The sequence below is a fragment of the Gigantopelta aegis genome, chromosome 4 (genome assembly GCF_016097555.1).
Source record: "Gigantopelta aegis isolate Gae_Host chromosome 4, Gae_host_genome, whole genome shotgun sequence".
Classification (NCBI taxonomy): Eukaryota; Metazoa; Mollusca; class Gastropoda; order Neomphalida; family Peltospiridae; genus Gigantopelta; species Gigantopelta aegis.
Window position 1 is genome coordinate 92,750,756 of NC_054702.1, and position 23,643 is coordinate 92,774,398.

General features: G+C 37.9%; 2 protein-coding genes across 3 annotated transcripts in view; one reads left to right on the forward strand and one right to left on the reverse strand.

Annotated features, from left to right (window-relative positions):
- The window catches only part of LOC121371433 (xanthine dehydrogenase/oxidase-like), a 50,049-nt gene extending 47,520 nt beyond the window's left edge, over positions 1-2,529 (reverse strand). The window contains exon 1 of one of the 2 annotated variants that reach the window (XM_041497315.1): positions 2,401-2,529. Coding sequence is in view for 1 of the 2 variants with exons in the window: in XM_041497314.1 (XP_041353248.1) it covers positions 2,283-2,327 (45 nt within the window). In the remaining variant the exon portion in view is untranslated. Of the gene's footprint in view, positions 1-2,282 lie in introns of both variants that reach the window. The other variant, XM_041497314.1, reaches the window with a different exon arrangement.
- Positions 2,530-18,106: 15,577 nt separating this feature from the next.
- LOC121372375 (carboxypeptidase inhibitor SmCI-like) overlaps positions 18,107-23,643 on the forward strand; it is a 16,457-nt gene continuing 10,920 nt past the window's right edge. The window contains exon 1 of the mRNA XM_041498678.1: positions 18,107-18,172. Coding sequence (XP_041354612.1) covers positions 18,107-18,172 — 66 coding nt within the window. The remainder of the gene's footprint in view (positions 18,173-23,643) is intronic.

Here is a 23,643-nt window from a genome sequence, read left to right on the forward strand (position 1 = left end):
TTAGGCATTGACTATTGGATGTGAATCATTTAGTAATTCTGACATATAGTCTTAGAGAGGAAACCCGCTATATTTTTTCATTAGTAGCAAGAGATCTTTTATGTGCAACATCCCACATACAGGATAACATGTACTACGGCATTTGATATATCAGTCGTGGTGCACTAGCTGGAACGAGAAATAGCCCACTGGGCACACCGACGGGGATCGATCCTATACCGAGCGCTATACCACTGGACTACGGCTCGCCCCTTCGGATAAGAAATCAAGTCGCTAGAGCAGTGACGCTATGCTACCCCACTCCGGATATCGTTGCTACGAGATTGTTTAGTTATACAAACATCAACCGAATGTGTGTACCAGTTAAGGTCCTATGAATTTCCTGGACATGGCTCAGTAATAGATAACATCAGCCGTTTTCAGCTAGTCCGACATCAACAGAAATATGTCAGTTTACATAGGACACTCTTCGTGTACCTCGTGCACTTAGGTCATTGTTCGCCTCTCAGTATACATACATACATATATATATATATATATATATATATATATATATATATATATATATATATATACCTCGTGCACTTAGGTCATTGTTCGCCTCTCAGTATACATATATATATATATATATATATATATATATATATATATATATATATATACCTCGTGCACTTAGATCATTGTTCGCCTCTCAGTATACATACATACATACATACACACACATATATATATATATATATATATATATATATATATATATATATATATATATATATATATATATATATATATATATATGTATATATACTTTTTTGTGCATCCATACTTCCTGTGACCTAATAAACCTTACCTGATAATTCGAAGTGTTATCAGGTCACTAGGAAATGAGATGTGCACATGACACATGTTTGCTCAATTTTCAGGTAGGTCGTTTTCGCATTTTTCAAACTTTCATTTACAGCAATAATCGTTGAAATGCATAAATAAATATATCATTTACACTTCCTGTAACGTGAAATTATCTCTTATTTTTCAATTCTCCATTATTCACTCCCATTCGAAACTAGGCAACATTTTGAATTAAACATTTTAAAATAAAAAAGCAAGTAGCTTCCTGCAAAGAATGTGTACATTGGAACAACGGCTGACGTCACTAGCAGCCAGCGGTGTAGATCGTCTTCGGGTCTCACATACATTTGAGTTTATTTTCACAGAAAAAGGTACAAAAAGTGTAATGTTGTGACACAACAGGCTTTGAAACATAAAGTATTTTATTTAAATGTGGAAACACATAACTTTTTAGCTGGCTACGCCATTCCCAAAATGCTTTCGTGTACCTGCTATTGTCAGACAACCGGTTGTAGTTTCTACACGATAAAACTAATAGTTAATATATTACAAAAATATAACGCGAAAGGCATTGGTTTTGTTTAATAACACCACTAGAGCACATTGACTTATTAATCATCGGCTATTGGGTGATTGAAAGGGGTTGGATGATAAAACAAAAATATCAGGTTAATACGTTTTGATATCGTGGTTATTTGGCTCGGTTCGATAACGGTGTTACACCGTTATCTAAACCTCGCCAAATAACCACGATATCAAAAGGTAGAAACCTGATATTCGATATTTTTCAGTTAGTTTAGAATGCATCTTCAGCAACATACACAGTGGCGTAGGAAGGTTCCAAAACGTGTGTGTGGGGGGGGGGGGGGGGGCAAACTTATATTTACACACTTTTACACTATTATAAAATAAATATAAAGCAAAATATCTGAAAAGTGCCCTTTTGCCCCCCCCCCCCCCCCCCCCCCCCTTTCAACCGCCAGTGATACAAATGATACGCTTACAGTGATATATACTTGAGGGTTCTCTCACGGAGTAGCTATATACTGCACATTTTTATTTATTTTATTTGTAGTCAGTTAAAACAATAGTCACAGCTGAACATTTATTTAGACTGAACCCACACCCATAACATTATTTTCCTGGGTCTTAGTTAATTAAAGTAACAGTGGATGTCATAATAGGTTTTATTATGACTTTTGTGCACGTCATCACAACATAGCAGGTTATATACTTGGGCCCCGTTCCACGAAGCGATCTTAGCCCTAAGATCACCGTAACTGCACAGATAACATATGCACTTAAGGTAATCTTAGCGCTAAGATCGCTACGTGGAACGGGGCCTCTGGATAGTAAGTCTTAAGCCTGTGCTAATGACACACAAATACATCTAGTCGTACAAGTATAAGACGTTGTAGAAACAATGAACTTACTTTCTGGCCGTTGACGAAAAACACCAACTGAGTTAAAGGTTCCATAACAAGTTATTCTATTTTCACTTGGAAGACAATTTTAATCTGTGAAAAGTATGTAAATATCGAAGTATCTTACAGTCCTGGCAATATATCAGGAATGATGTTTACGTTTACAGATCAGTATCCCCTTTCAGTAGATATCGGTCAACAATAGTAGCATATGTGTTCGCGATCCAGCTGCCCTACTCGCAATGCTACCTGGCAGTGTGCATATGTGACCTTGACCCGGCTTGCCTCAGTAAATCTGTGTCATGTTTACTGACCGCGGAGAGCTGCTGGGTGTTCGTGTATAACCTGTTTGCGTGGGGGAAAAAAAAACCCAGAACAAATAATTTGGCATGTAACTCTTATCATGAATAATGTTAACACTTATATTAAAACATATTACTGAGGTTTGAACCCATACCAGATCTAAAACGTTTTTTGCTAAACTTTTCTAAGTAAATAAAAGAGTTTCTTAACAAATTACCATCAAATTATATAGATTAAAGGGACATTCCTGAGTTTTCTGCATTGTAAGATGTGTCTTACGGTAGTTAGACACCCAATAGCCGATGTGTTTTTCGAGCTGGGGTGTCGTTAAACATTCATTCATTCATTCATTCATTCATTCATTCATTGTAAGATGTTTCCGACTAGCAAAATATTTGTACGATTAAACTTACATATTAAATATATTTTCTTGTTTAGAATATCAGTGTCTGTATATTCGATGCGTTTCTAGTCGTCTTAATATTTGTAAGAAGCCCAAACTGGATTTTGTCTTCAAATAATTTCATACGTACGAAAAAAAAATATTTTAGGAAATAAAATGAAATTTAACCTAGTACAAATATTAGAACGATCAGAAACACGTTTAATATACAGCCACTAATATTTTATGCAGAAACATATATTTCATACGTAATTACAATCGTTAAAATGTCTCTGTTAGTCGATAACATCTTAAAAATTGCAGCAAACTCAGGAATGTCCCTTTAATCTCTTTTTTACTACAGATGTGAAGACAAAATGCTACAACAGCCTTAGCTGCATTGTTATCGGATTAATCGGTAACGCGGTACACAGAGACTAAATGTAGAACCATGCATGCTTTGCGTTGTTATCGGATTAATCGGTAACGCGGTACACAGAGACTAAATGTAGAACCATGCATGCTTTGCGTTGGTATCAGATTAATCGGTAACGCGGTACACAGAGACTAAATGTAGAACCATGCATGCTTTGCGTTGTTATCGGATTAATCGGTAACGCGGTACACAGAGACTAAATGTAGAACCATGCATGCTTTGCGTTGTTATCGGATTAATCGGTAACGCGGTACACAGAGACTAAATGTAGAACCATGCATGCTTTACGTTCTTATCGGATTAATCGGTAACGCGGTACACAGAGACTAAATGTAGAACCATGCATGCTTTGCGTTGGCTGTTCCATCAGTAGCCTTCACAAGTTAAAGTTTGTTTTGTTTAACGACACAACTAGAGCACATTGATTAATTAATCATCGGCTATTGCATGTCAAATATTTGGTAATTCTCGCACTGTCATCAGATGAAACCAGCTACATTCATTTTCATTTCAACTTATTTTCGTGCTTATATCCAATTAAGGTTCAAGCACGCTGTCCTGGGCACACACCTCAGCTATCTTGGCTGTCTGTCCAGGACAGTGGGTTAGTTGTTAGTTGGTTAGTGGTTAGTGAGAGAGAAGAGGGTGTAGTGGTCTTACACCTACCCATTGAGCCCTTAAGAACTCGCTCTGGGTTGGAGCCGGTACCGGGCTGCGAACCCTGTACCTACCAGCCTGTAGTCCGATGGCTTAACCACTAGGTCACCGAGGCCGGTTCAGCTACATTTTTCCATTAGCAGCAAGGAATCGTTTATATGCACTTTCCCACAGACGGGAAAGCACACACCACAGCCTTTGTCCAGTTGTGGTGCACGGGTTGGAACAAGAAAAAACAACGATCAGTTTGATGGATTCACTGAGGTGGTTCGATCCTGCGACGCAAGCACTTCAGGCGAGCACTCAACCGACTGAACTAAATCCCGCCACCGGCCTCGGTGGCGTCGTGGTTAGGCCATCGGTCTACAGGCTGGTAGGTACTGGGTTCGGATCCCAGTCGAGGCATGGGATTTTTAATCCAGATACCGACTCCAAACCCTCAGTGAGTACTCCGCAAGGCTCAATGGGTAGGTGTAAACCACTTGCACCGACCAGTGATCCATAACTGGTTCAACAAAGGCCATGGTTTGTGCTATCCTGCCTGTGGGAAGCGCAAATAAAAGATCCCTTGCTGTTAATCGGAAAGAGTAGCCCATGTAGTGGCGACAGCGGGTTTCCTCTCAAAATCTGTGTGGTCCTTAACCATATGTCTGACGCCATATAACCGTAAATAAAATGTGTTGAGTGCGTCGTTAAATAAAACATTTCTTTCTTTAAATCCCGCCACTCAGTTGTCTTCATACCTGTATTGTAAAATACGATTTAACCTGTGCAATTTGAAGATAATTTGTAACGAAACTTTATTTACACTGAATTTGGTTTGTTGGGTTTTTTAAAAGTTATTTGAGTTGGTATGGATTTAAGACCTAGGCTGGGTTTCCACCAAACCCGCACGAATTCCGACAGAAACTTGATTGCATGTGAAAACTCGTACAAAGCAATTACATTGCTGATATGCTGTTTCCACCAACTATGAACATACGCGCAAACACTCGCACACACATAGAACTATGGAACATAAAAAAAACCTGATAATAGTAGGAAGGAAGGAAATGTTTTACGCACTCAACACATTTTATTTACGGTTATATGGCGTCGGACATATGGTTACTCCTTTCGTTAACAGCAAGAGATCTTTTATATGCACCATCCCATAGACAGAATAGCACGGCCTTTGATGTACCAGTCGTGGTGCACTGGCTGGAACGAAAAATAGCCCAATGGGTCCACTGACGGAGATCGATCCCAGGCCGACCGCGCATCAAGCGAACGCTTTACAACTGGGCTACGTCCCGCCCCGACAGAAAATTGAGTGCATGTGAAAACTCGAAGAAAGCAATTACATTGCTGATATGCTGTTTCCACCAACTATGAACGTACGCGCAAACACTCACAAACACTCGCACGGACACGCACAGAATAGAATTTTCCCGAGTATTTTCAGCAGAGAACTCCATTATATGACAAAAGTGACCCAAAGTACAGCAAACTGGATGCAAATCGTTCACTGTGGATTGATTGTGCAGCACAGTTAAAAATTGACGGTAATTAAAATCAAATACATTAAAATAATTATATCAGCAGGTGTGGCATCGAGTATTCGGGGCTAGGGGTGATGATTAATCACTTTGGGGATATTTCATGGTTTGCCAATATTTGCTTTTAAGAAATTAAAAAATTAGCCATAACATGTACTAGATCATTAAAAAAATGAATCACTTTAAAAAGAAAATATTATTATTATTATTATTTGAGTTGGTATGGGTTTAAGACCTCGCCGTAGGGCGCATCGGAAGCTTTTAGCGCGGAGATAAATGTTCCCGATGTGTCGTAGAAATTTGTACTGGCCGTAAGCCCATAGACACGTCGTAGACAGCATCGCACGGGCCCAGTACGTCTCCCATAAAGGGGGTGTCACACTGTCCCGAGTTTCCCTACGACATGCGGCGATATACAGCGACATAAACTCGCCATAAATCGCCGCGGATGGCCACGCGTTGTCAGCCGAAGTTTTGGTCAAAATATTAACACGAGGGTACCACGATATCTCTAAGATATGTTTGACGAAATAGTACGAGACTATTACGAATTCGTAGGAGTTTCTACGACATTCGTACGAAAATCCTGCGATAGTTGTTCGACATTATTACGTGTTTGTACGAGTTTGTAAGAGATTTGTACGAGTAGGTACGAGTTTGTACGATGTGGTACGATATATTGCGACATTAGTACGACATTCGTACGACTTAATGCGAGTTTACTACGATATAGTACGATATTCGTTCGACTTTGTACGATAAAATGCGAGTTCTGTACGAGTTCAGCAGAATTTTCGGTATATATAGGTGTGCACCACTGACTAATGGTCATAGTCTCGTTGGTTGCCGATAAGGAAACATCATGACCCTACAACCTTCACAAAGACGCCTTCAACTACTGTTGGAACTGGAGGAAGATGATGCTAAAATTGACCTCGGCCTCGCACAGTTGCTCCAGCAGAGACGGGGTAGAAGGAGGAGAACCCCTAGAAGATTTTGGGTCAGGCCATGGATCATGAGGCGAAAAACGTTGGGCACTATGATCGCCTGATGCATGAACTTGAGGTTGAAGATCATGATCCTTTCACCAACGTCCTTAGAGTCCCACCTGAAATGTTCAGAGAGCTGGAACAGAGATTTACTCCTAGGATGCTGAAACAAGACACGTGGTACAGAGACGCCCTGAAACCTGGATTGAAGCTGGCCATCACCCTCAGTCACATGGCCACAGGAGAAAGCTACAAGAGCCGCATGTACAATCTCCCTCACGGTACGGGAAGTGTGTCAGGCCATCGTTGATAAATTTGCAGACGAAGTGATAACCACTCCAACCACACTGGAAGAATGGCTGGACGTTGCCCAGAAATTTTCATTTCGGTGGAACTTTCATCATGCCTTAGGAGCGCTACATGGGAAACCCATAGCCATCAAGTGTCCAAAAGACAGTGGATCCCTGCATCATAACTACAAGGGATTCTTCTCGATCGTCATGCTAGGCCTTGTTGATACCGACTATAAATTCCTGTGAGTAGATGTTGGGGCAAATGGGTCTGCATCAGATGTCCAAGTGTTTAACTCTTCGGAGTTGAAGGATGTCATTACCAGCGGTGACATTAACTTCCCAGCACCTGAACCACTGCCACATGATGACCAGGACATGCCCTACTCCATCGTGGGTGACAATGCTTTTGCGCTCCGGACATGGATGATGAAGCCTTTTTCCAAGAGGAACCTATCACGGGAAGAGCGCATCTTCAACTACCGTCTCTCCAGGGCGAGAACAATTGTGGGGAATGCTTTGGCACTTTGGCCAATCGATTCCAGTGCCTCCTGACCACCATGCGACAAGAACCACTAACAGTAAAAAAACATCGTACTGGCCTGCTGCAGTCTTCACAATCTGATGAGGCTCCGTTATCCAACTGCGCAGAATTCTCTCATGGACCAGGAGAAGGCAGACCATAGCATCATCCTCCGCAGCTTCCTCATCCACATCAGACTCCTCCCTGGAGGGTGGAGGGTGTGTAAATATGGTAGTTGCACAGGACTTTTCTTTAATGCACCCTTGCCCTCGCCCTTCTTGGGAGCCATGATAATTATCGTCAAAGTAATAATGTATAATGCGATGTTGCTTTCTGGAATTCTGAATGGAAACTGAATGAGGGACAACGACGCGGCTCCTATTTATATGCCATTTTCATGTAATCTCGCCCGAACTCGTACGAAACTTGTAGAAAACTCGCGCATTGTCGTATAGTTGTCGAGATGTCGTATTGAACTCGCCCTATCTCGGCATAAATGTCGTGCTATGTCGCAGCATGTCGTACGTTACTCATCTTATATCGTACTATGTCGCCATGATTCGGCAGTTGTTTTGGGACGGCCAGAACACTCGAGAAGCGACAATGAGTACGACAGTTGTACGACAATGTACGAGTGAGTTGGGAGATTGATACGAGAAGACCTCCCAGACACCATTTAGCACTTTTTATCTCTGCTTCGACTTTCGTCAGTGGATCTTTTCTGATATCGATTTGTCCAGCGTCTATCCGTTAACTTTTCTTTTGAAGTCTGTCTTCTCGTACAGTTTTGATCCAGTTGTTCTGAAACCTGGCACTCTGGGGAACTCTCCATAAACTAATGGGGGTATGTCTTTGTAATTTTAAAAATGTTAAATAGAAATTCAACATTGAACATTTAAAAGACTATCTTCTCCTACAGTTTTGATCGAATAGTTCGAAAACTTGGTACCATTAATTTTTGGGGCAGTCGTCACAAACTAATACCGATATCGTGTGCACTTTTTGATTAAACAAATTACTATTCGGTAGTTCTTTACAAATTAATGACTTATCTATTGCTGACAAAATTGAAAACTAAATAGTGGAGCTCTATTATAAGCTGCATTTGTTTCTAATCACATGAAATTTATACTATCTTATTCCTGTTGTGCGACCTCAGTTTCTGGTAGTATTATCAAATTTGAGATGGGAAGAATTAATATTTGATTTTTTTTTTTGGTCAAAACCAAATATAATATTATTTTATGACTGTTTTTATTTTAGTTTGTCGCTGCAGAGAAAGGTTCTTTCAAACCTTGGTTAGTGGACATGTAAGACAGAAACGATCAGAATGAAGAACACAAATAGTATAGCACTACTGACTGTATTTTTCAACATGGTGAATTCTTGTGAATGTACTCTGTGAAGATAAACTTTTGAATTGTAGCCAGATTATTAGTCGTGATTTTGCCTATAGAATAAAAGAGTATATTAATATGATTTTATGTGGCATTGCACACACTATACATTTATTTATTTATTTAGTTAGTTTTAGTTTTAGTTTTAGCAAGAAACGTTATTAGTATTGTGGTTTAGCCAGAGATTATAGTATACTTTTTTCATGCACTGGTCTCTAGATTTTGACGTGAAAGCCAAATAACACTATTAGTTTAGTTTTTGCCTCTATAATCAGATGTTGGCTGATTAATACAGATGATTTCTTGATATCAATGACTTCAAAACCAAAATGTGTTGTGGTTTTTTTAGAAGATTGATGATTAAACTACTGAATTATTATGTGTTAAACTACTAAAAAAAATACCTAGATAATATGTTAAACTACTAAAATACACCTAGATAATATAAAATATTAAAAGTGTGTATAAGAATCCATAGCTATTTTTGACAATTACAAATCCTCCATTATCATATGCATTATCACATCTCTGCAAACGATAGTCCAAATGAAGCTATCACAGAGTAATGAGGGTATTCAGCCACAAACCACTGCCAGGTACTGTTTAGGAAAGCTAATCTTGACCACAATATCTCCACTAAAATGTGTCGTATAGTTAGTGTACACTGGCAATGTTCACACTGTGGAGGATGCTCAAGAATATATTGTAAAGCTTAGAGAACGAAAGTGAATCCTTGAAAATAATATATTTTAAATTGAATGCACATGAATCCTTTAAGTTTTAATGATTTACCTAATTGCAGCATTAAGTATGGATGCCGAATCGGGAATCTCACGGAAATAAATGTGCATGATGGAGAAACTGTCGCAAAAGCCATATAATTCCTATTCCATTATCCGTCTGTATAAACATAAATGTAATAACGGTACCTGTCTTGGATTTCCGTCAAATACTCAATATGTGCCATGTTTCTTCTGACACAAGTTTGGGTGATTTGATATACCAAGGAGACAAAACAAAATATGAAGGCGTTTCCCAAATGTTGGTTGAAAACTAATACAAATTGCTTCTTAAGGTGAAGACAAAATGTTCGGGTGATATTCGTCCTCGCACGAAATTATTTCATATATTTGTTATCAAATACCGCAGTATGCATAAGCGTATAACATGGGCGGGGGGGGGGGGGGGGGGGGGGGGGAGTCCAGTGGCATATCTTCAAATTCGGGCAAAACAATATTAGTTGTAATCCATGTAAACTTACGTGGCGATTCGTTTGTAACCCTATATATACTGATATTAATAAATGTTATTATCAGATTCGGGATATTTTGTTTAATTTGGGCAAAAATCGGCCTTTCCCGTTACAAAAATAGGAGCCCGTACGCCTATGGCAATATGTACACGATGTTTTGGTGTAGTGGTGGCGTACTTCCGACAACGTTTCACGCGTCTAGCATCCAAACTAGGTTCGTGTACATCGATCGAGGTACAAACTCTCCATAGGAGATATGCTAAAAGCATCAAGACAAAACCTGATTCGGTATGGTTAGTTAAAAAATTCAGTTCAGTTAAGCTTACAGGCCCAAGAGGCGGATACAGAATTTTTCTAAGTAGGAGGTGCAACGTTTCGGTAAGGGGGACTACAGTATTTAGGGAGTGTGTCTAACTGTTAAATGTTAGTAATTAGCGGCACTCCACGTCTACACTAATGCCTTGTGTAAAACACTTTTATAGTATAAACGTTGTTGAGGAATTGGCGACATGTCCTCGGCTGTAATTGTTCTAGGTAATGAATCTATCGATGTTTTCGTTAAAGCTATTTTATGTTAATTACAAATGTCCTGTCCCCCTCACAACACCAGCTGACTAAGGACCTGACGCTTTACAACGTGAATGGCCATATGCATCGTCATCTACTTGACGATAGTAACACCATGGCAAAACTATTTTCGTCAACATGAAATAAGCAAATACGTATTTCTAGTCAAGATTCTTCGTGACATGTTTTGTAAATGTTTCATATGTGACGTTTATGACACACATTTCAGTTGAACTGTGACTCATTTATGCTAAACAAAGTTGTAATCTATACCAGTGACGAGAGGTGTATAGAAAATAATATCAATATCTAAACGAATACCAAGCGCTGAAGTTGGGAATGGCATTTTTAAAGTACCATATTGACTTATTTAGGACACAGCTTATATATGTATGTTAGTGGAGAGAGAGAGAGAGAGAGAGAGAGAGAGAGAGAGAGAGAGAGAGAGAGAGAGAGAGAGAGAGAGAGAGAGAGAGAGAGACAGACAGACAGACAGACAGAGAGAGAGAGACACACACACACACAGAGAGAGAGAGAGAGAGAGAGAGAGAGAGAGAGAGAGAGAGAGAGAGAGAGAGAGGTAGAGTACTAGAGTATAACAAAGTTACATCATTGAAACTGAATCTATATATATAGTCGAGCACCGTTGTATCGATATCGTGGGGACCACAAACAATATCGACTCAAACGTTAAATGGAATATGTAAAAAGAAGAAGTCATATATTAAAAAATAAGATATTTTTATTGTATCATACATTTTTTATTTAAGCCAATGAAAATCATTATGCTATGAAAAATACATTAATCAATCTATTGTACCGCTGTGCACGTTCTGAACAAAGTTAATCATCTTTTTTTAAATTATATAATTTGTGAACTGTGGACGTTAGAACAATCTAAAGTTTGTTTTCTTAAAAAAAACCCATGATAAATGTATAAGAAAGCTATAATAATAAAATTCAGTTACAGAAAATGTTTTGAAGAAGAACAAGTAAAACATTCCATATAAAACATAAAGTCTAGGAATAATGTTTGTCGCGCATTGATTCGTGGCATCAAAGCTGCATATCTAAATCGTTTACACATGGACACCGGCCTCATTGGTCTCTTGGTTAAGGCATCGGACATAAGGCTGGTAGGTACATGGTTCGCATCTCGTCCTACTTCAATATGCTAACAAAAATGTAAGACAATAACAAAAATTCACTCACGTGTCTGATCCACAAGTCTATGATTTAAAAAAATAATTAAGTTGATACTCAAACTTTAAAATATTTTTTGACATGGAGATTTGAACCCACAATAATCTTAAGAGACTCCTACACTTATCCATCACACTACGAGGGAAGGCTGCCAAAATCTCACTTTTTCTGATGTCTTTCTGGCAGTTCGTGCAAATTGCAGAGTATAATAAACGGACATCTAATTTGCACCGGCCCGCAATTTCTCAAAGGCCCCAATCACGTTGAGTTCGTTAAGACCATCTCAGTACCTTGTTCAAATGTTTAGATAATTTCATTCGTTCAACTTACACGTGAAATGTTACATGACTATATGTAAAAAAAAACCCACATGTGGTTACAGTCAACTGTGGGCAATTCTTGATGGTTGGTTACATGCTCAAATATTGGTACGGCTTTGACTTGATCGTGCATTCATATCTACCTTTTTAGATATTTTATTTATTTTAAAATATAATATTAATATCGATACATAGAGACATTTTTCTATATAAAGTCTGCGTTGGGACCAGAAAATATATCGACACAAACGTATCGACGCAACAGAAATAAAAACATGATATTTAATACACGTTTTGGCCGGGACCGGACAGTCATATCGACACAAGTGATATATCGACTCAAGCAAGATCGACACAAAAGTAAAGTTTGGTTTATTTAACGACGCCACTGGAGCACATGCTCGACTGTTATAGTATACATGTATACAAATGTGTGTGTGTGTGTGTGTGTGTGTGTGTGTGTGTGTGTGTGTGTGTGTGTGTGTGTACATATATATACAGTCAAACCTGTATATAGCGGCCGTTATAGACAGGTGACCCTTATATACAGGTTCAAAATTAGAACCCATATATTAAAACACATCAAAACTGTCGCATTTTAAAACTATTCCCACACTAGTTTGTTTATGTCATCATTGCCTGTTGCTTTCTTCTGCCTTTTTCTTTCGGCTGAAACATTATTGTCAACATTAGCCAGAACATCAGCTTTCCTTTTTAAAATAGAATTAATCCGAGAACGTCCAATACCAAATGATCTTTCGCGCACTTAAATTGCCTTTTTCAGATTTGTTAATAACGTCGATGCTCTGTTCTAACGTTAAAGCAGTACGATTTTTCGGTTCCATTTTGCATGCAAACGTATTCGTTAATACATTTCGCAAACATTGACATTGGCTAGCAGAAGATATTTTGTTTAATGGGAATGGGAACTCTATTTACGTGCCCCTATCCAAAAGGTTCAGGCACGCCTACCACGGATCCAGCCTCTGACTTCGCCAGTGGGCGGTTCCGTGGCAGGAAGGGGTGGGGGGTGGGGGGTAGGGGAAGGGGAGCAGTTGAGATGAGAATTTAGAAATTTTGTTGGTAAGACCAAGTGTTCTAAAATTTAATAGTAAAAGGTTACCTTGTTACACAAAAGAGTTAATTTTAGAATGCACCAGAGAATGATAAAAATTAATATTAAATAGGATAGGGTTATGTAGTTACAAATTAATTTAGTTGGTGCCATTTTCAGTCGAGCTTGCCAAAAGTAATTAAATAATATTACAGATATATTTACCGAATTATTAATATATATTTACATATAATATGTTATTTACTAATTAAGAGCCCTGGAGGCTAGGGATTCGCAAGGGGGGGGGGGGGGGGGGGGGGGGGGGGGGGGGGGGGGGACATCGCGCCCAATCCGGTTAGCGGTCAAACAAGCGGGTAGACCCCGGTTAGCTGGTCCGGATTTCCATGGGACGGAAGTGCCGGGGAAGGGAGGCCTCCTAACAGGCAATCTACCGGTCGAAACCGCCTACGCCCTACTGCACCCAAAAACGCCCTCCCACGACGTCTAACCCCCCCCCCCCCCATCCCGACCACCCCCAAGTTATCCATACAGCAAGTAAGGGTTTTTATTTATTATGATAATGATATAGGGAAGGAAGAGTGGGAATGATGGGAAAGAGGATGTTTCGGCCCCATAACCCTAGTCGTTTCGGCCCCGGTTATTGTTGTTTTATAAATCAAATTATTCAGTCACTTCTGTTTTGTTATTAAATTGTATCGTAAGTATTGTAATATCTTTCTCTCGTTCTCTTTCTTTCTTTCTCTCTTTTTGTGATTTGTTTTTAATTGAACATAATATCCGAGTGTTAAAGAATAAATAAGAGCCAACCAACCAAAACTGTATTTAGCTTTGATAATCCAAAAATGAAAATGAACTGATTTTCCTGTTTGTGTAAATACAATTTAATAAATTGCAATAAATTGTTTTCCGTTTGTTCTACTTAATGACATTTTCATATAGACCCTTCCCATAGTAGGGGTGTTTTACATGTGGCTAGAATTGGAACCACTGATGTTTGACGTCAGTAGGGGTTACATGTGTACAGAAATTAAGTATATTATATATATATATATATTACAGAAAAATGTTGTTATTGCTGTTGTATTTTTTGTTTGTGTTTGGGGGTTTTGTGTGTGTTCATTTGCATTTGTACCTTAAATGCTTTCCTTCACATATTTGTAAAGCCAAGACAATTTTTATAACTACGACGTCCCCTAAGTTCCCTCATTTGGGCCCAAAATGTCACGATACGTGACAATATTATTGTTTAAGACGTCGTTGCGTTATTTCTGGGATACATGACTGATAGACTTTTTTTTTAAATAAAATGTTGTGCGCTGTCCAAAGACCAGCAATATATTATGTTTGGCCTGCAAGGATCCCCAGCCTTCACGCTTTGTCAGCAGTCCCTACCATCAACTTGCCTTGCGTGAAACATATTTTAAACGATGTATGGTACATACATGTATACTACATCAATAATGTGCAATGTGTTCCATCAAAATATGCTGCTATGTCGCTAAATCGATTTCTATTTTAGTAAGGGCGGGATTATCTCAGTGGTAGGGTTCTGGTAAAGTGTAGTATAGTATAGTCTATTAGCTTTAAGCCTCCCGGCTCATAGGCATTACCTTTTATATACAAATCAATAACATTTGACAAGTGGTGCATAATTGGAGGATGGACAATTAAATATGTTGAGAACGTAAACATAATGCATTTTTAAGGTATTTACCAATATTACATAATTCTTTTCTGTTTTGAACAGACAATAATTGCACAAGTTTAAACATAGATGGTTTGCGTCAGTAGTATTTCTTAATATATATTGAACGTAATTGCATGTACAATGGACATATCAAAATAAAGTGATAACCATCATCTATATCATTCTGATTACACATCTGACATTTCCGTTGCGACCTTTCAATACCATAATATCTACCTTGTTCAATAAACAACTGGTGAGAAGAAACACGAAAGTTTGTTATAAGAGTAGTGTAACAATCTGGCAATGATATTTTAAGGTAGTACTGCAAGCAAAAAGTATCTATCTATATATAAAGTTTTCTAGCATAGTGTCTCTCTCTTGAATAAAGATATCAGTTAAACGTATTTATACACTTTTTAAAAATATATCAGTACTATTGACATGCTGATTATACCAAACATCTCCAAAACCTAGTGATAAAAGTAATTTTTTAACATGGTACAGCCAATTAGAACTATTCTGACATTCTAGCATATTATCTTATTATGATTTCAAAATACAGGTATTTGTTTCTAAACGTTTCAAACAGTTAACAACACAGAGCAAATTACAATCTTTGTCTATGTAATTTTTATTATATAACAATCTATAAATGTATCATATGTGAAGAACAATTTTACATCACACGTTTAAAGCAATGTCAGCGGTCCATGCCAACTGGGTTAACGTGTAATTAAAATATTAATAATAATATATATTATCTCGCTGATAGCATCATGCCATTGATTACCGATCGTTCAGTGTTGATAGATGATACTAAATAGTAGACTCCTGCAGATGAGATGTAGCAGGTTGCAGACATGTGGCTTTAGCAGTAGTTTTATTTCGTCACTGGAAAGCAATGCAAGTGATATTCAGCCTTAGTAGCGACATGTGAAGTGGTGTGTGGGTGGGACACTATAGTGGGGTGTACAAGTAACTTCGTTCTAGTTCAGTCGGTTGAGTGCTCACCTGAGGTACTTGCGTCCCAGGATTGAACCACCTCAATGGACTCATTCAACTGATTCGGGTGCACCACAACTGGTCAATGGCCGTGGTTTGTGCTTTTCTGTATGTGGGAAAGTGCATATAAAAGATCCTTTGTTGCTAATGGAGCAATGTAGCGGGTTTCCTCTGATGACTACGTGTCAGAATTGACAAATGTTTGACGTCCAATAGCCGATGATTAATGAATCAACCAATGTGCTCTAGTGGTGCCGTTAAACACAAACTTTAACTTTTTCAGTAAGATGTAGTAAGATATTTTTTTAAATAACGGATGTGAATTTGAATGCTGGTGTATCGTTAAACATCCATCCATTAAAAATTGGGGATGGGGAATTTGATTTGTAGGCTAAGAACAAACTTGTTTGGTGGATATTACGTACTTGTTTTTCTTTACTTTTGATACTCACCAGTTTAAGGTATAATAATTTTAATATGGCACTTTCAACTATACTATCTATACACCTTCATTCTCTCTCTCTCTCTCTCTCTCTCTCTCTCTCTCTCTCTCTCTCTCTCTCTCTCTCTCTCTCTCTCTCTCTCTCTCTCTCTCTCTCTCTCTCTGTGCGTCTCTGACTTTCCGTTGCCCTGAACGCCAACATAGCTGGCTTCCCCACAACATATTACAGCCTTATTGGTAAATGGATCTAAAACAGAGAACTTTCGTTTTACCATCTTCGTTAAGAAATGATCCAGTTTTGTGTGTTGTAAAGCTTTAAGACACGAAATTGTCTGTCAAAATATACCTGGATCCAAATGAATCGACACCTAATAGCCGATCTCTATTTTTGTGTTGGGGTGTCGTTTAACATTCATCCATCCATCCATCCATCCATCCATCCATCCAATAATCCATCCATTCATTCATTCATTCATTCAAACAATCATTTATTCATTCCGTAATCAAGATTGTATCATTACCAAACACGTTTACATAATAAATATTCTAAATGTTAAAACTTTCACTGCTTCTATTTTTTTATATTTTGAATTAGGTAAATATCCTCTTTTATATATTCGTAAGTACCGTATGATAAAATACGGGTATAAATTGTTGAATACAAATAATTGTATATTGCACTCTGCATATTTGGAACTTAGATCAAAATGTGATATAGTTAAAAACTGGACAAGACAAATAAGGCTAATGCTGTGTTCATTAGGTTTTTATGAACTGTGGTACCATCAAGAAGCATTAAATTGTAATTTTTATCTGCCATTGATAAAACAGAGCATTATGGACCAGTGTAAGCAAGATCTTAGTGGGCTTCTAGATACGTCTATCAAATTTTCATATTTGTATAGATATTTAGTAAACGAGCTTATTTGACAAAATTATCTAATGAAACTTATCCCAAGTTTATACAAAAATGCATCACAAAGATAAGATTATCATCACATAGCTTAGCTATTTAAGTGGGTCGCTGTCATAGCATAAGTAGATCTAAACGATTGTGTGTTTTGTGTAACTTAGGTGCAATTGAGGACGAGTTTCATGCTATATTATGTTGTCCTTTTTAGCGACTTTAGAGTTTTATATATTAAGAAATATTACAGAATCCATCCATCTATGTTTAAACTGACAGAATTACAATCAAATAACAATGTAAACGAATTATGTAAATTAGGGAAATATTTATTCAAAATATTTAAAAGACGAGAATCAACAGTTAAATAGTCTCTATTAATACAAAGTTTTATACACAAGCATTTATATTCTCTGTGTCCTTTTTATGTCGACACCTTTCATTATACCATTATACAATGTCTTGTATATGCACATGTATCTGTATGTAACATTGATGAACTGTAAATGTTCAAAGTTAATAAATGAATTGGATTGAGTTATTACCATTGATGTAGTATTTTGTCAATAAACTGTTGTAACGGAGTTGACACAATGATTTTCTGTTCTTTATTGCATTTAGAAAACGTTTTTAAAATGTTGAAAAATGCAATGCTAGTGATTGTTTCGGGGTCATGACAGTTTTAATTTTATGATAAAAACACCAAAAGTACACAGATGAAAAATACATGTACTTGTATATCCGGACACTACAATTTGCCCCGTTGTTGGAGAATCACTCGAATTAATTGTTACTGTCATGAAACAGGAAATGGCAACGGTTATTAATGGATCAAAATTTAGCAGGATATCTGACACACGATGGCCATCGTGAGTATAAATGACAGTCTGCCACGTTGGAAGTATTTTTACGCTGATCATTGGAAGGTAAGTTACCTTTTTGTTTCCTCTGTGTTCTGTTTTAGAGCAGATGTGTCTGCCATTATAAGGAAGGAAATGTTTTATTTAACGACGCACTCAACACATTTTAATTAATTATATGGCGTCGGACATATGGTTAAGGACCACACAGATATAGAGCGAGGAAACCCGCTGTCGCCACTTCATGGGCTACTCGTTTCGATTAGCAGCAAGGGATCTTTTATATGCACCATCCCACAGACAGGATAACACATACCACGGCCTTTGATATACCAGTCGTGGTGCACTGGCTAGAGCGAGACATAGCCCAATGGTTCAACCGACCGCGCATGAAGCGAACGCTTTACCACTGGGCTATGTCCCGCCCCGCCATTATAAGATGTTTCCGAGAAATAAAATATTATAAAGACTAAAATTACATATAAAAATTTAGCAATATGATTAAAATTAGCTATACTGGTCTACAGGTAATAGTTATTAACCGGTGGAGCTAATTTTAATCGGATTGCAAATTTAGTTTCTTGTTTAGAATATCGTTGTATATATTAAATGTATTTGTGTTCATTCTAATGTTTCTAAGTAGCCCAAACTGGATCCGATCGCCAATAATTTCGTACGTACACGTAGGAAAGAAATATATTCGAAAATAAAATGAATCTTGATCTTGTACAAACACTAAGACGATCAGAATTAAATTTAGTATATAGTCACTGATATTTTAAGCAGAAAACAATTTTTATGCAACGTTAGTCAATAAAACGTAGAATATCTTAACAATGGCAACAAATTCTGTACATTCCCTTTAAAAATGAAGTTTTGTCTATTTTTGTTTACGGCAAGGCAGTATTCACGGAAAATGAACTATAAGGTGCATAGACTACTTTTTCTACAGATCAGTTAATACCACAAATCATGTGATTGTTGATAAATGTGAGTGTGTTGGTTGTACAAAAAGTTATGTAATTTGATTTCATCTATTATCCTGTTCAATTATTTAGACCCAAAGTTTTCTGCAAATGTTACGTTTATTTCCTATTCGATATTTGTTTTCTTTGCATTTACATGAAAACAAACCCAAACCCCGACAGGTTTTATATACAAATCATCATATAAAATGCACGAAGTTGACTTAATTCCACTTTTTAAAAATCTCTGTGTCGTTTGAATGCACGTTATTTCGCCTATAAATAACTAAGGTCATTTGCATATCAAAAGCATCATCCTATAGTGCGTTTCAAACTAATGTTCGGTTCTATCGTTCTATCCGCACAAATCGTAGTATGACCTATATTTAAGAAAATATCTGTAAACATGAAGCAGGCGCGGATTCAGGTGGGGAGTTCAAGTGACAAAACCTCAGTTTGAAAAAAAAAATATGTATCAAATATTAATATTATAATTATATTGTGGAATACACAAGCGCGCGCGCTGAAGGGAGAGAGAGAGAGAGAGAGAGAGAGAGAGAGAGAGAGAGAGAGAGAGAGAGAGAGAGAGAGAGAGAGAGAGACGTCATTTATGTAACGACGCACTCAACATATTTTAATCTATGGTTATATGGTTATAGGGAGAGAGAGAGAAGAATATGGTATGCATGCGATTGGTGGAGGTGTGACCCTCTGCACAACCCCAACCCCACTTAAGGCTTCTTTTGTATATGGAGCGGGACACAGCTCAGAGGTAAACCGTTCGCTCATGGTAGGTCGACTGATCGATCCCACATGGTGGACCCATTGGGTTGTGTCTAGTTCCAGCCTGTGCACCACAACTGATGTATAAAGGCTGTGGTATGTGCTATCCTGTCTATGGGATGGTGCATATAAAACGTCCCTTATTGCTTATCACAATTGCTTATCGGAAACAGTGGCCCATGTGGCGGTAGCGAGTTTCTTTCTCACTGTCATAATGCTCCTTAACCGTTTTGTCTGACACCACATAAACGTATATCAAATGCGTTGAGTGTGTCGTTAAATAAACATTTCTCTCGTATGTATGTGTAGTCTATATGCATTTCTAGTCGATTAGTTTATAGGTTGTTAGGTTGTTTGATAGTGAATGATATGGAAATAAATTGTTTTTGGTGTTAAAGAGTTCATGCATACATTAAAGTAATACTCCTGATGGGTATGGAGAAATAACTTAATCAGTCGACGAACTCATTTCTTCATCACTATCTTCGTTAAGGGGGACTATCACAGGGGGGTATTTTATTTCTTATGTCACGGGGATCCTATAATACCCGTAACTGAATGAAACACGATTGTCCAAACATCTCTCCTAACTGTATATCTATTAGATCTCTCTGTAACAGGCAGTTATACCCGCTGTGGCTCGTCTCTAGGTATGATCAGAGATACGATCTTATATAAAGTATATATTATTATAGCACGTTTAGTTCACTAGAAAACACAACAAAAACACAATACACTTTGGAATCTGTATTAACCTACGGTGAGCCTACAGAATACTGCGTCAGATGACCGGCAGCACCGTCTAAATAATATTGGTATAATACAGTATTAAAATATTTAAAGTCACATCAATCACATCAAGGTTATACAACAGAGCAGAAATAATATATAATTACCACGTCCGGGCTGAACTCATATATTTCGTTCAGTGGACGACGTCCGTATCCCCTGCAGCCTTCCTATGTTTCTCCTCGATATCTCTAAAACCCTAGCTATTTATTCAAAACTCTCAGAGACAGCGAATATCGCCTGGGGTTACATCGCGGCACCTCACGTATCATCTGATATTTCCACCTCTCCCAGAGTCGGTATATTTTTCTCTGATCGTCAGACTGGCTGTCGCCATTCCGCGAGCAATCCCCTGGTCATAAACAGCACTAGCGGAGTTATTACGTAACTACTGGCCACCTGGGCTCCGCACCTGGGCTGGGTGTGTATTAGACGACCGTCGCGCAAAGGTATCACGTAACAAGTTGCCCATCTGGGCTTAAGTGCAATTTGGAACTGCACACGGCCCTCTAAAACAATTAATATCGCCACAGGCGAAAACAAATTAAGAGCATGTTCCGTCACATCTTATAAAACTATTTTGTTTTCTAAAATCTTCTTCGATCTTTATTACATGTTTAACTGCGTCAGAGAAGTGTGTAGGTGTGACAGAGTTCAATGCATGTGCAAGTTCTCTCCGCACCGTGGTCATTTTACCATCATTATGACGAGCTATGTGCCCTTTGACTTGACTCCAGATCAGTTCTATCGGATTGAGTTCAGAATGTCTTGGCGGCAGTCTTAGACACAAGTGCCCATGGCGTTCAGCAATATCATCAGTAACAAGTTGCTTTGCACATTTGTTACTTTTCACAAGTTCATAAAGAACTGGCTTTGTCATGTTACTCTCAAAAGGTATATTTTTGTTTTGTAGCCACGACTGAATTTCTTCCTTTTTAGCGTTTAGTGCAGGACATCAGTTAATTTGTTGTGGTAGCTTGCGTTATCCATGACGATAACAGAAGGTTCTGGTAGAGAAGGCATAAGTTGTTCTTCAAACCATTTGATGAAATTGTCATGATTCATCTCACCATGATAGTCTCCGTCTGTTTATTTAGCCTCAAAGATCAATTCACAGCCATCTATCAATCCATATTTATCACAACCAGCATGACAAATAATAAGTCTTTTTCCCTTCCCAGTCACCGAACAGAGTTTAGGAACTCGATCAGCAGCGTCTGATTTCGGCAGGTGATTGGCGGTACTTGTGCCCGGGTGGATATCTGTCCAGCGGTGGGATGTTGTGTGGTTGACATTCACCCAGGTCTCATCTTGATACACTATTAGATACCCCTGTTCTCGTAAACTGGATATTTCATGGAGATAGGACAGTCTCCTGTCTGATATATTGGCGTCCTCAAAAATAACTTTTCCGGTTGTAGACATATGTTGGTATTTAAAATCGAGGTCATGGAGTGTTCTTCGTAAAGTTGATATGGATATGTTGATTCCACATTCCTCCCTTAAAGCCACGTTAATCTTATGTAATGTAGGTAATTCGCACTCTGTATAAAATCTGTATACTCGTCGTCTAATAACATCTTTCTGTTTTCGGTCGCGTTTTTTAACAGTGATTTCTGTGCTTGGATTCGTAGAGCTTAGATTTTTCAGTTCTTTTTACTGTTGAAACCGAAACTTTAAGTGCAGCGGAAACTCGATCGACAATTCGATAAGAAGCATACCTAGGTCTACCGCGCTGATATTCATCTTCAAAATAATCGAAAACGTTCTTAATACACGATTTTACATCAACTGAAGTGTTTTTCGATTTACCCATATTTTTCCTCAAATAACAATAACAAGAATGTCGACTAATACATTTTCAATGAATTTATATACCCTACCTAACTTGTATTTTACGTGGTTTACACATTGCTACAATAGCACGTGCAGTCATAGATCGAAATAATGATGTTATTGACCAAGCAATGCTATCGTATTTTGAACATTCAGGGCTGTGTCTGCGGGATGAAAAAGTGGTTGAACCCATACGAGTCCGAACAATAGCCCTTTGGTTTTTCGCATTACAAATGTAACACCCCACCCCCAAACCCCAGCCCCACCCTAAATACTATATATATATATATATATATACGTATGAGTTCCCAATTTAGAGGCAAATTAAATAACATTTTTATTATTATTTGATGTTGGTGGCCTTTGACATTTTATCCCCCCCCCCCTGGTCTTCTGGGTCCGGCCCTGCATTAAATTTATTTATAAATTTGGAAAGCACATTCCTGCGGTGTGTGAGGTGATTTGTGTGTATTACTGTGCTACACCTCAGTTGTGTTAGGTTAGGTATGGTATGCTAATATATAATTGATATAATAAAAATAAAAAATACATAATACATTAGCTAAATGTATTAAATATAATGCACCTACAAGAAAGGGTTACATGTTCTGTTTGTTTACATCTATGTTTAACGGAAAGATTAGACAATGCTGTTACACACTGCAAAACAATAATAACCTTGATTTAGTGAAACAAGCTATAATGGCCTTCACGTAGCCTCAGATCCCAATGTTTTGATATGCAAATGACCGTAGTTATTTATAGGCGAAATAACGTGCATTCAAACGACACAGAGATTTTTAAAAAGTGGAATTAAGTCAACTTCGTGCATTTTATATGATGATTTGTATATAAAACCTGTCGGGGTTTGGGTTTGTTTTCATGTAAATGCAAAGAAAACAAATATCGAATAGGAAATAAACGTAACATTTGCAAAATACTTTGGGTCTAAATAATTGAACAGGATAATAGTACCACTGTGTGAAGTATCCTTACGCTTAAAACATGGATGGGTACTCAACTTTGGTGCGGAACTAGGGTAATCATATACGTTTCAATTAGGAGTTTTAGCCATATATGCTACTATGGTCGTCTATGGGATTTGATTTGGTGGTATACACTCTATAGTACATTCAGTGCATAATAAAAATACTATGATTTTGT